Raw genomic sequence first — 14228 nt, 5'->3', positions numbered from 1 at the left:
TTGAGATATTGCCTGGTTTAGCTTATTTTAATTAAAAAAACACATAACTAATCAAGCGTTTTCATGAAAAATACTAAGATAAAAAAAACATTTTGAGAAACTCACATTTTGTTCACGATTTCAGTACTCCATACCCTTATAATTTAACTGATCTGATAAAACAGTATAGCTGGAAACAAAACCAGTGGATACTGAAGAGTACTGTTTACCTCAAGATGGAAGCTTGTTACATGAATTACATGAGCTACTCATTTGGTTTTAGAATCAGTCAGCCAATTAAAAAAAATCAGAAATAGAATTTCAAAAGATAACCACCTAACTATTCACACTGAAGTCATTTTAAATGTTATCTTTGCTAAGCCTGATGAAATAAGGCCAGTATTAACACATATATGGATATTCAGAATGAGTTTATCCCAGTGCATTTCAGTTAACCTATTGCCACAATACCAAAACTGGTGCCTACTCATCAGTATTGGCTGACTCGAGGCTAGGAGACACATAAATAGAACTTCTGTTGGAGCCCTGAAAGAACTTTTTTCCCCAAACATGACTTGAGACCAACAGGCAAAACACTTAAAGGACATAACACTTGGGTTATTAATGTTATGTTTGTTCCCAAGGATGGCTAGAGAGCTGCAGTATACACCTGCTGACGGAGCATTAAATTTGCTTAAAAAGCGGAAAACAACAAACAGACACCTTGCAGAGTAATTCCCTTGGTTCACATTCTCAGCATAATCAATACTGACCTCTCCTTGCTACAGGATCCGGTCAGCCTGCCAAGGTCGCTTACACCATGACTTGTCTATCCAGGTTACACCAAGACATGCAAGAAGCGTAAGTAACAAGTCATGTCTAAACTGCTTAGAGCAGCAGCTCAGTAACGCTTCCCAAGGCCAGGTCAAGCCAAGCTGGAGCTATGCTTCTTTCCTACTCTGAGAAAGGGGAAAGAGTGGGCAAGGATTAACAAACAAAAACAAGCTGAAGATCATGAGTATAGCGTGTACACAACTGCTACAGAAGGCAAGAAGTTATTTTCAACTATTATTTCATTCATAATTTTATTTGGAAGAAAAAAATGTTTGCTTAATTCTCATCTGTATATGCATTCAAGCTAAATATGCTATGTAAGAACTGTTCACAGCATAAAGTTTTAAAAAGCTTTACCTTGATGAACATGGTTTAACAAACTACTAGCTGCAAAAACAGAAATTCATGCATTTAAAGAGGTCTGTTCTTCCCATTCTTTCTACTGCAGTTAGGTGCTGATACGGACAAGGAACTTTCAGATCAACACACCAAGCACTTCAGGAGATGCAACAGCTCTGCCAAGAATTCTGCCTTCAAAAGGACTTGCATTGCTATGGCAACAGCATGTTCTTCATTCTCGAGTCAGAGACAACCTATGACACATACATGAGAGATGTCCAAACTGACTGATTCCTCACTGCAGCACAAGCCACATTACCATGTACATACCAGTTTTCACTTGCAGAAATATAAGGCATGAAACTGTTTTTTTTGATGGTAGTTCATAGAGCTTAGGTTACCTAAAATTAAGTGGTGACATTAAGGAGGCAAATGCCATTTGCTTTGTAAAACAAATACAGACCATTCAAAGGCCAAAAGGAATATAACCATTACAGAATAAAAACCCCGTTACAGAGCACAACCCCGTTCCACATTCAGGCCTCTATCTCTTCTTCACTCCCAGTTCCCCCTAACAAGATGGGGAAAACAACAAAAATGGAAATATTAGCGCATAGTGACTACGTAGATGACTGAAGTTGCCGTTTAGTACTCAACAAGTATCTTGAAAACAAAAGTGGATTTAATTCATATAAAGGACATACACAAAGTCTGGTTGTTCTGCAACACCCTAAAGATGTTACTTAGAAGTCTTCACCACCTACCCAGAAATGAATTCACGCACACACAACCTCGACAAATCTTGAAAATTTTTTCACCTAACATGTAATTTGAAGGCTCTGCACTACCTTACGTTCCCCTGATACCTGCAAGACTTTGTATACAACTACACAGGAACTAGCCAGTTATTCAAAACATTAAAAAGGATAAGAAGGAAGTGTAAGTTACATATCCACTTCTGCACTTTCGTTACATGACAGTTTACAAAAAGTAGACTAAAACCAGCCTGTTGCGGCTCACCAAAGATCATTCATCCCAGGTGGACAGACATCTTTCCTGTAATATAAGGAGAAGTGTAACAACATGATCACATTCTTCACATCCATGGCAAACCTAAAATAGCTGAGCAAACTTTACGATTTGCCTCCAGTGCTCATAGTAAAGACTACCAAAAAAAATCTACTTTTATTTTATTCAGTCACAACTTCCCTTAGGTTTTGATGGAAGAAAGAAGATCAGGTAAACCTTTATAGAACTTCACTACCTCCCCCTTTAAAGGAGTTGGCTTACAAGGAGGAAAAAAATCAAGTCCCTTCTGTTGATTTACAAAGGCCAGAAAGACATGGGAGAATATGCTCTGGAGAGGGTAAGGTCTCACATCCTTTAAAGCCTCCCCCTACTTCCTTTTGAAGTATCAGGTGATATCTAACTCACTTTACTCAAGGAGTAATACGATACATTATTTTAAGAAATCAAACTAATGAACAATGAACAGGAAAAAAGACTTTTGTGGTATGATGTCTGTTTGTTCTAAGCTAAATTTGCTTCAGTTGGAAAGCTTTTTTTTTTTTTTTAATTCAGCATTTTACATGCACTTGTAAGAAAAATATTTTATTTGGACATTCCTGCCACAAGAATATTGGCAAAGTTCACATTCCTTTTTTTGTGTGCGCTTTTCACTATCCTCTAGCAAGGACAGTGATTACAATATCAGAGAGATTTTCAAGGTTACCAAATAAAAAGCCAAAATAAATATTACCAAAATAAAAGTCTTACACAGACCAGAGAATACATGTGTATAATCACACGTAATGTCAGAAATAGTGACATATATGTGCATTTATTTTATAAATCATACTAAGGGGAAAAAATATTTGATTTACTGTATCATTCCATCACCCTGGCATCTAAGCATTACAAGCGCTAATCTCGCAAAGACATACTACAAAATATAGCCACTGGAACTGCTGTAGTAAGCACTACGCATCATTTGTAGGAATATACAAAAGCTTTTCATTACTCCAAAACTCGGTCATCTTCATTAAATCATCATCTCTTCATAAAAGCCTTACCCTCATTTAGCATTCAGAAGATGAAAGAGCAGCTACTCTCCTTATGGATTACTTCTCTATTACAAGAAAATGTTTTGCATGTCGAAAGCAAACATTAAAGGATTAAATGATATCGTCATTTCAGCTCTTGTTTATTTGCAGTGGGCAGTGAATGGAATTGTGAAGAAACAATCAGTGATTACTTTAAGCTGTGTTCTTTAGCAAGGATTATGACTCATGATGTCGCTGCATGAAGAAACTGGAACAGGTAGAGGTGTCACAATGAAAATCATCAAACCGTCACAATATAAAGAACGTCCAACAAGCAAAGCTGTCTGCTTTAAACATTTCAGAGTAGCCAGAACAGCAGCTCGCTTTAAAATAAAAAATTGAACAGTGAATTCCAGTCTCCCACAGAAAACTAAAAATACTTTGAAATTTTCTGAGGTATATTCATTTCCCCAGCATCATACTAACACTAACGCAACAGAAGTAGAAAATTCAAGAGGTACTTGATTACGAGATGCAGAAGTACCTACAGCATGCAAAGAGTGACATTCAGTGATTTCATCCTGGATTCACCCGTATTTTCTAGGCTTTAACCATGTTTCCCAACATACCTAGATGAAACCAAGTTTGTAAAGCAACATTATTTTAAATGAGATTCTTTACAGTTTGCTGACATGTTATATTCTAAGAAGTATGAATCACACAAAGATTTATGTCTGGCCAAGTCTTCTGTCCAGTTCCATTCTAACTGCCTCATTCAAGTAAAAGAACACTATCTTGTACTTCTATATAGATGTTAAAAACAGAAAACACCAATCTGCATACAGTTTTGCTTTTAGGTAAGTCCTGGAACCTCTCAACGCACTAAAGACTGTAAAACCTGAACAAGGTAGAAGACAGGAGCATTAAAAATCAATTCCTGCCTCAAAGACAATGATATGCATACTAAAAATTAACAACATATTTTGGTCATGGTCTAAAATTCATAAAAACAGATACTGGGTAATGCTACAGACCAAGCTCTTCTTTGCATCGAATTAAGTGTAAGCTTTGGTTTATACTGGACCACGCTGAACCACACACCGAACATGCACATTACATTGAATCACACACCGAACATGCACATTAATCAGCACGTGTACAAAATGTATGCAGCTAGAAACAACCGAATCTGCGGGGTTTTACTAGATATGTTTTCCTAACAACGAGTGCTGTCTATTTATCTTCATATTTAAAAGGGGAGGGGAAATATACTAAAATGTTATTTTTGCAAAAAACAAGGCTCAGAATACACTTCTGGGTAACAGGTTTCTCTATTACCACTGCTTCAGCCTCATCAACAGCAAAGAGTTCTGAGACAAGACAAACAAAAGGTGCAATGCAGTTTTGTTCAAAGGAAAGCAGTACAGTGAAAGCAAGCAGTTAAACTTGCTATGGGAATTCCACACTATTTTTAACTGATCAAGACAGAGAAATTTTGTGTAACACCAAAGTTTTGTGCACTTCTTACCTTCTTTTTAAAATGCAATTCTATAGCATGAGCAGTTTTGGAAAGTTCCCCACAGAACTACTAAAGAAGTATAAAACCTCCCTGTCCACCAGATAAACCTTACTTTTAGGTTTTTAGTAGCATTCCTAGAGTGCACTGCACTACTAACTGGTCTGTAAAGGAAACCCTTTTTATCAAGTCTCTTCCTCTTCCACCTTCCATTCCAAGTACTTCTTTGAAAGGAACACCAGCACCGCTGACTCCACTCTGATCAATCACGACTTTTTTGCTGCATTACATCACTAAGAACATGAACATTGTTTTCTTGGCAGCCATTTCAGCTCCTTCACACACACACCCCCCAAATAAAATAAAATCACATCCCTTGCATAGAAGACTAACAAAGTCCTAAAGATTGGTTGGGTACATTTTAGCCTGATTATCCTTTGAAAACAGTGGGACATTATTAAATATAACAAAAGCTGCTCTTTCTGATCATTCTTGGTATTCAGTTAACATCTTCACCAAAGAAGTATGTCCTTTATGTTTTTGAATGTTGTGTTTACAAACAGAGCTTTGTTTCACAAATGAAAAAAACAAGGCTTTCATTCAAGACATTAAAAAAAATATCATTATCTCATCTTAGACTCATAATAGAAAAAAAAAAAAAAACATGGTCCTACAACCATTAGTAAATAACTGATTGTAGCATTTTAAAAAGTACAAGTGCTTCCAAATCATCAGGTTGAGGCATTCAATAAAATTCTGAGCTTCTAGGTTCTCATACTAAGAAAGAAAAAACATAAGTTGCAGTGGACATTACTTCTTAAGACAGACAAAAGAAGATTAAAAATGCACGTCCTTCCTTAGAACAGTAATGGTGCACTGAAATAATACTTTTTCTTTTCTTACATTGCTTAATTCCAAAACCAGTGATTAAGATGTACACCGTAATACTAGTTAAGAGTATTCACTTATAAATCTGCATCGAGTAATTCACATGCAGAAGTAAACAATGCCTTTTTTTTTCTTTATTTCCTACTTTAGTGACTCCTCCTCACGGGACTAATCAAATTTTGCTATCTACTTCTGAAGATGTGTAAGAAGTACTTCTGAAGAAGTAACATGCTGCATTAAATTAGACAGGGGCTCTAAAAGAGGTCTCGAGAGAACATAATTTATATTGAATAAATTTATTTATTGAAACTGAATTTTCAAACTTAATAACTTAATATTTTGAAGGAAATTAGAGACAGGAGATTTAGTGTATCATATAGATTACATCAGGCTCTATAGGTAATTCAAAAAGCGTTACAAAGTCTTTAAAAATATCCAATCCTAATTCCAAACAAAATAGTCCTTCCAAATTACAGTTAAAAAAAAAAAAAAAAAAAGTAACGTATCTCTTGGTCAATACAAGCCAGCTCTTGTTCTTCTGCTCATAAATACACACAATTTTCAACTATAAAAATTTACACTCTACCTTTAGAAAATTCAAGGGAAAAAAGTTCATATATGAAGTTTATAGTGTAATATATACTAGATTCATAGAAATTAACGTAACAGTATCTGTAGCCTCAGCTATGGATAAAACAGAACTGAGACAAACAGCTGTTGCACCGATTTGATAGCAAAATTACTAAGGGGCTAAGTCCTCTTGGTGTGACAGCTGGAAAGAAGTTGTGGGAAAGGGGAACTTGATCATTTTTATGTATGACTAACAAATCTTTAACATCAAATTCTCTTCTCAAAGACCAAAGGAAAAAAAAAAAAATCCCACAAACCAACCAACCAACCCCCAAAACACCTAAGCAGCAGCTACACCAGTTCTCCAGTAATTAAGGAACTGAGTACAAGTTCAACCGTGATTACAGAACACACAAATAAGTAAGAATCTCATCTAAACTTCTCTTTAAAGAAAAAAAAAAAAAAACAAAACTCAAGTAACATGCAATTTCTCCTCAGACCCTTTTCAGGACTCTTACTCCACTTGACCCAAATCTTTTGTCTTTGCGTTTGCATTTCTGTCAATACTGCTGTCCAAATAAATCCAAAATACAACAGGCCACTACAAATCACATTCCTTCCACCATGTCATAAAGAGCACTCTCCAAACCATCTGGATACTTCTCATCACTTACTAATGAGTAGGTCATTAAAATTTGGCAGACCGAAGAGCTACTAGCTGGGCTGGGAGGGGGTGTCCCACACTGGGCACTTCCACATCAGGAAAGGGTAAAGTAGTGCTCTGCGTCCTGAGGTTCTCAAGTCAGACAGAAATAACACCGCAGCCATCTTCCTCGCGTTGTGACACAGCATTGTTTATACCCGTACTGGAAGTCATATGCTAGGCTTGTTAACATAGTTGTCACATCACTGCTCTCATCCAGAGAAACCTAACTGCTGGGAACACCAAATTCATTTTTTAAAGGCACGCTTTCTACATGCCAATCCAGCAAGTTGTAGTTTCCCTTATTGACAAGGTCAAGTATCTCTCCAAACAGAAGACAGGCCAAATGCTACTAAAATCCCAGAATTAGTTACTGGGAAGACAGCGAGGCGTTTCTGACCAACTGATGTTATCACCACCTTAAGTGATAACAGCCATGTTTTCAGAAACATAGCTAACAGCAGTAGATTGATAGACACCTACTTAGCCAGTCAACAGGCTAGACAGAACACCTACCTTTCTAGTAACTTTATTCTTTTTTGTTGTTTTAAAAAAATCACAAAAAGCACAGTATTACCATAAACACCTTTGTGAGAGATTGTCTGCTTTGAAGCTGGGTTATCCATTCCCTCCTTTGTCCAACATTTTTAATTTGGCACTCCTCAGACCCAGGATGAACCACCAGGTTACGAGACCCGCTGGTTCACTTTTAAGGGATCTAACAAACTCCCTTAAACTCCCCTAGATATTAAAAACAATTTCAAAGCTACATAGCTGCATGATCTAATGTTTATTTTAACAGGGCACTCTAGATTTTTGGCATTAACACACAGTAAATTTACTTTGTTTCAAATAGCAAACAAACAAAAAACAGGATTGCAACACATTTTTGGTGACAAAACCAAAAAAAAACAGATCCAATCTCTCAAATACAGGCCTTCTATTCCATCTTTTATGAATAAAAAACGTCATGTCACATATTAATGCAGGACCAGACTGTGTTACTACATAGAATCTTGTTAACACCTTAATTCAGGGATTAGGAGCAGGCACTATGAATTTCCTGGGCCTCAAAAGGAGACTGTACCAGAAACACATAATGTGTCAGAGAATTGATTCTTATTATGAATTAATGTACTGATAAAAACAAAAATAAAATACTATCCTCTGAAAGGTTAGGAGCACTACTTTCCATACCCAAAAGTCTCATCTTTCTGTAGTTTTCTCCTTGAGTATAATTTGATTATCACATCTCTGAGTGCCTACCATCTTCAGTGCTTGCTGTAGATTACTGTACGCAGCATTTTAAACATTGCCTACTGAGGTAACTCCCAAGACTTCGGTTTTGTGTTGTTTGTTTTAGGAAGGAACTGCTCACGCAATACTAAAACAAAGTAAGAGAACTGCCGAACAGTAACAGAATTGCCACTGTGTGCAGTCTCAAGATAGAAGGGACACTCAGGTTAATGGCAGCCTATCAACTTCAATGGTCTTAGCATCCAGCCAGTAATCAGTGCACTGTTCCAGTACATTCCTCACTAACTGTGTAGATTAGTAGACAAATGGAAAGGGCAACCTCATGAATTCGCAAATAAGGGGACCAAACTGCTAAACAGGTATCTAAACAAATTGATCCTGGACGTTTTTTTTTGCATATAAGCCTAGTATGGGAAATGTCTAAACACACACAAGGTTTGTGCCCAAAGCTGTCCATGCACAGATGCATGTACTCATTTTTCAAGTACTTCAGAAGAACCTTACAGGCAGCAGAACTGTCATATTTTGACTACTCAGCTCTTGAACTGTTCCTCTTAAACTCTTAACTCTTCATTTTCCTTAGACATTCACATTACCTTACTTTAGTTTTTGGGCTGAAGCCTCACACGCATGCACACATTCACACAAAAATAGTGCTATTGCTAGCACGAGGAAGCTACATGAAGATAGTAAGCCATATATGAGAACACTGTCTCAGATATTATTATTTTTTTTTTAACATCTATGAAGTTCTATGCAAAAGTAGTAAAATGAGTTTTATTGTAGGGTACCACACCTGAGGAAAAAAAATTCAATCACATGAAAAAATTAAAGGTAAGTCAAGCCTGCTGGGAAACACATGAAAACCACAATATTATTGCCTATGGCAGGCATCTGGATATTCTAACTGGATTTTAATCAAGCTTGGGCAAAAAGTAAAGAAAATAGGGCAAAATGGGAACTATCCAGGTTTGTATGGGCATACATGTTATTATTTTGACAGAAATGAAAGCAACGTTTCAACGGAAATCATAAATGCTGCTATTAATCATAGTAGCAACATGGAAATTCTTCATTTTAAATAAAATCTGCAAGAACGTCTGACTAATTAAATTCAAAACCTGTAAGAGAGTACCTGTGACCTTTGCCTTCTGCTTTTACAATTTCTAAGACAGAAATCGCTTTATCTTCCCAAGTTGGTTTGGGAGGAGAAAGAAAAGGCAAGTTCTGTTTTAAGCAAGACAATTTTAACAGCAACGACAAGGAATAGTTTGTGGCTTAACTCAGACCTACGTATCAGATTACTTTTCCAATATATTTGTTTTCAGTAGTACTCTGACCAAGTTACTTGACTTTAACAGCTGCTTTCGTGACTTATTGTCATAAGATACTGTAATACATCAGATTAGTTCACCTATTTCATCTGCAGCTTTCATTCATAACTGATTGACCAGCAGAAAGTCAGCCTCCCCAATACCAAAAATTCCTGAGGACTTTCTCTCTTTCAGCCAAAGCACAACATTCACGTATTAATCCACTCAAGCATTTTCTTATCAACTGTAGCTGTCACAATAGCTGCTTTAGTTATGCAATCCAGTGACATGCATTTTAGAGCACAAACACCAGAAACACTGCTGATTTACACCAGATCAAGCTTCTTACTTCAGACTTCGTACTGTACACCATAGTATTCTCCACACTTCACAAAGCCACACCTTAAACACAAACAGAATTTAACCATCCTTAAACAGTAACTAATTTGTCCTTTTATACTGGGGGCGGGCAGAGGGGGGAGAAGAGATAAGATCAATATTCCTTTCCAATTTAGTTTTCCTAGTAATATACAATCTTAAATGCCATTCAGACAAGCAACTGATTTTCAGCTACTTAATTGGGGCCACTAAGCTGCATCTCAAAGCACTGATAGCTCTGGGAAAGAAGAGCTGTTTTCTGGATAATTTTCATTATTACTACTTAAAAGTTTAAATGAGGAAAAAGAAGGCTCTACAGTAACAAGAAATAAACTCCAACTAGAAAAAGGAAAACACTTTGCTTTTGTATGCAAAGATGCCATTAAAAACAACAATTAAAAAGTGGTGTTTAACAGGAAAGATATTGAAGCAAGTTGCACAGCTGCACCTACTGTCAAAATCACAAAGTCTGCGTAAGAGGTAGCATCACCCTATAATCAAAGGAGAAATCTGTGCATCATGTGCATTTTCTTAATAGACAGTTCTAAGGAGTAAATACTTTCTCCCTTCACGTTTCTCTTTAAAAAGTGGCCTCTTGCAGTTAAAAAAAAATAAAAAATAAAGAAGTGTTCCAACATCCTATAAACTACAGAACACTTGAAATTAAACCGAGATCACAATTAAATCAGAGTGCTGGAAATGCCTGTACTTCATCAGTGAGCTCATCAAGGTCTTTCTCTAACATTCAACACTGACTCAGAACACAATATAGAAGTTTGTCACTTCTCACTCCTGCAGAGCAATCCCCCTAGGTCAAGGCTTCAGTTGTAACTTCACAAGAATTAGGGTATATAATTCCACCAAGCAGTAAATCTCTACAACTAGAAATGTTTTGAATTAAAACCCATGGCTATATACCATTATCTTCTCCAAAGTGAATTCATTTGAGGTTGTAGCTTGTGAGACAGCTGCTGCATATTGCTCATGATCAGTATCTGTGATGATATACTGTATCACTAAAGGAATTCAAGGAAAGTTACTATTTCTCACCAAAAGCTAGGTATTTGTCATTTCTCTCTTTTCCTGATCCAGCCAAGAAAAGCAGGGGAAACATTATTCTACCTGTTCAGGAAGAGCAAGGTATAGGAGGGGATGGGGGGTGGAAACCTCAGGTTGTGCTCTCCACAATACGTTTTAGCTGTCTGGACATCCTTTAAAACACACTGTTGAAAACTATGTCTAGAATATTTGCTTGAAAAAGAAAAAAGATTAAATATGATGCATATAGAATTGCTGTCTTACTTTTGCCAGTAATTTAAACTTAATTGTAAAGAGCAAGTGGAAACCACTCACATATTTCAGGAGAAAAAAGTAAAACACTTCCTCAGGTGTCATATTGACTACATAATTTTATTAATCAAATGTGGTAGATAGTCTCTGAAGAGTCTGCAAAATTACACAACTCAAGTTTTAAAATACTTTTAAAAATAAAAATTCTGGTATGTCTCTAAAATTCAAGGTATCCTTTGGACTCTCGAAGGAACAATTCTGACAATGTATGAAGTAAACAGGCAATGGTACTGCACAACCTCAAGAAGCAACTTCATTCCTCTATCAGCATTCTAAAAATGTTTTCATTAGCCTTAACTAAAAACACAACCATCACTTCCTTGTATTCATAGAAACAGAAATATCACTTTGTTGTATTCCTACAAAATACGCATACATAGAAAGGCAAATAAAGGAACTTTCTGATAATGTGGTTTGGCGTTAGTTCTTACATTTCTCTTTTGGAAACATTAATAAATACAAATACACCCTGACAAAGAATAATATATTAAAAAGCATCTTTTAAAAAGTTACTCTTATTTTGTATTACAGGCTCAGCGTAAAAGTCTCTGAAAACCAACATCAAGTGTACTTCAACGAAAACAGCAGGCAACAAAATGCAACATGTAACTACAGCTATTTGTTTTCAGGATGCACTGATAGAGAGGTTCAATGCGAGAAAAATATGTCAAAATGTTGACAACTACACAGTACTGGAAAACTGTATTATCGTGTACTGAACTAGGCTCCCAGAGGAGAAAGCAGAAGGGAACACGAAAATACATTAATTTTCTACTTTACGTATTGTTTTGTTGAAGTACGCACGATGCTATGATCAACGAGGACTTGTACATGTGCCAGTAAACAGCTTCTGACAAATCACTACAATAATGCAGTAGAGTAATTCAGATCTAACTCAGATCTAGAAACTAGTGCTATCTAGCTAGTAATTCTCAAAATTCTAAGCTTTGGGTTGGGGTGTGGTTTGTTTTGCTTGTTTGTTTTTAAGAAGTTAGTCACTACATCATACATGTTCCTTAAGAACCGCATTCTAGAATATATTCTTGCATCAGGAGTACTTTGTTACCTGGCATTTCCCTTGAGCGTTTTCCCCTTTCCTACAGGTACTAGGAAATACTTATTGAACAGGTGGGTTTTTATCAAACAGCAACAAAGAAAGCCTTCATTTGAAATGCAATAGATCAGTAAACAACCTGCATGTCAGTACGACTAGAGATACTTAACACTTCGCTGTACTGGAACACGTAGGCTAAGGCACAGAGGAAAACTGGTTAAAGTTAAGAACAAGATGTATTAGGAAGTCAGATCAAAACAGGACATCTCTCATTTGAAAGTCTCATGAGGATACGTACAGGTGAAAGATTACCATTCAAGCACATTAAAAGTAACCTAAAACATCAAATCCTGGTTACGTGGCTGTTATGTATCTCAGATGCAACTTACCTGATCCACTGAACTGACTGCTTCCCAGCGTGGTTGGTCTGGTTTTCCCGCTATTAACAGGTGGGGAAAACATCTGCAAAACAAGAAGATGTGTATAAGCTGGCTTTGAACTCCTGCGTTGAATTAAGCTGGTCCGTAGACTTAAAGTTTATAGGAAATGATTATTTGACTCCTATTTCTGCCAGAAAATAAACAGAATATAGGATGCACATTCAGAACCATAAAGGCCAAGTATTCCTTGCAATGTATTAGTACCATTACACTCTTTCGTGCACAAACACAGCTTAAAATAAAAAAAATAGAGGCCTAATGCTACCATGACAATTTAAAATATCTATTCATCTTAAATTTTACTACTAAAAATATATTTCCTGCAGATCTATGAAATTAAAGTCACTAGATAAAGTCAACTCTTGAAATGTTGCGGTTTTCTATTACATTCATAAATCAAACATTCTTCAAGATCTGTTAAAACAAAAGTATCAGAAAGAAAACGTGTATAATGTTCTGAGACACAGTTACAGACATTAAATGTTCTTTTGGTTTAAAGACAAATAAAAACAAGCCACAAGGAAGAAGGCATATCAGTGCCACACGCCAGCTTAACAAATGTTAATTATTAGATTATGCCATCACCGGGTCAGCCTGATTTTAACCAGTTAAACCAATTGACCCAGCTGGTATTACAGTATTAAATCTGGACGTCTAGACATTACATCAAAGTTCAGGTGTCCAACTCGGCTGAGACGAACGCAGCCAAGCCCCGCACGCTGCTCCCTTACTCCTTAGTTTACCGCGGAGCAGTGACAAGACGCCCTGGAAGCATATCCTACCGCACTGAAGTCCAGCAAGTCGCTCAGCTCCTTGTCAGTTCCTATCGCGGCCATCCTCTGCTGCTGGGAGTTCATCTTCCTCCGCTCCGATCGCGTCCTGGGGCACGGGAGAAGGGACACAGGGAGCGCTTCGCCTCGGGGCCCGACAGCTCCCCTCGGGCCGGGGCGGGGCAGCCCCAGTTACCGGGCACACCGACGGGGTCAGCACCAGCGGCGGCTCCCCGAAGCTCCCCAACTCCCGTCAAGTTTCCCGGGGCTCATTTCCCTCCCTCCCTCCGGCCTCGCAGCTCCCTCTCCCCCAGCCCGAAGGCTCCCGGCAGGAACCCGCTGCCCCGAGGGCGAGCGAAAGCAGAGAGCCCGCCGCGGAGAGCCCGGGCAGTCAGCGAGCCACGACCGCTGCCGGCGGCGCGGCCAACAAAGGGGCTGCAGCGGGAGCGGCGGTGCGGGGCCGGCGGGGCCTCGGCAGAGCCATGGCCGCCCGAGCGGGACCGCCGGCTCCCGGCCCCCCCCCTCTCCTCCTCCCCCTCCTCCTCCTCCCCCCCCCGCGCGCCGCCGGGGGGGCGGGAGCGGAATGCGCGTGCGGCGGGAGGGAGGGGGCGTGCGCGCGCTCGCGGCGGGAGGAGGAGGAGGAGAAGGGAGGGGGGCGAGGGGGGGGTGGGCGCCTTCCCTTGTGCCCGGCGGGCGGCGCGGGGGAGCGGCGGCCCCGCTCCCCTCCAAGTTACGGGGCCGGGCCGCGGCCGCCGCGCTCCCCTCAGGGCCGCTCCGAGCCCCGCGGCGCCCGGC

General features: G+C 38.7%; 1 protein-coding gene across 6 annotated transcripts in view; it reads right to left on the bottom strand.

Annotated features, from left to right (window-relative positions):
- The window catches only part of TCF12 (transcription factor 12), a 163534-nt gene that overhangs the window by 148854 nt on the left and 452 nt on the right, over positions 1-14228 (bottom strand). The window contains exons 2-3 of one of the 6 annotated variants that reach the window (XM_035336277.1): positions 13446-13542; positions 12613-12685 (exon numbers count right to left, since the gene is read on the bottom strand). In XM_035336277.1, coding sequence (XP_035192168.1) covers positions 12613-12685; positions 13446-13520 — 148 coding nt within the window. In that variant the 5' untranslated portion in view covers positions 13521-13542. Of the gene's footprint in view, positions 1-12612; positions 12686-13445; positions 13615-14228 lie in introns of those variants that run through there. The other 5 variants (XM_035336279.1, XM_035336283.1, XM_035336278.1 and 2 more) reach the window with 5 other exon arrangements.

The sequence above is a fragment of the Oxyura jamaicensis genome, chromosome 10 (genome assembly GCF_011077185.1).
Source record: "Oxyura jamaicensis isolate SHBP4307 breed ruddy duck chromosome 10, BPBGC_Ojam_1.0, whole genome shotgun sequence".
Classification (NCBI taxonomy): domain Eukaryota; kingdom Metazoa; phylum Chordata; class Aves; order Anseriformes; family Anatidae; genus Oxyura; species Oxyura jamaicensis.
Note: the sequence above shows the minus strand (reverse complement) of the source record. Positions and strands in the feature narration are given on the sequence as shown.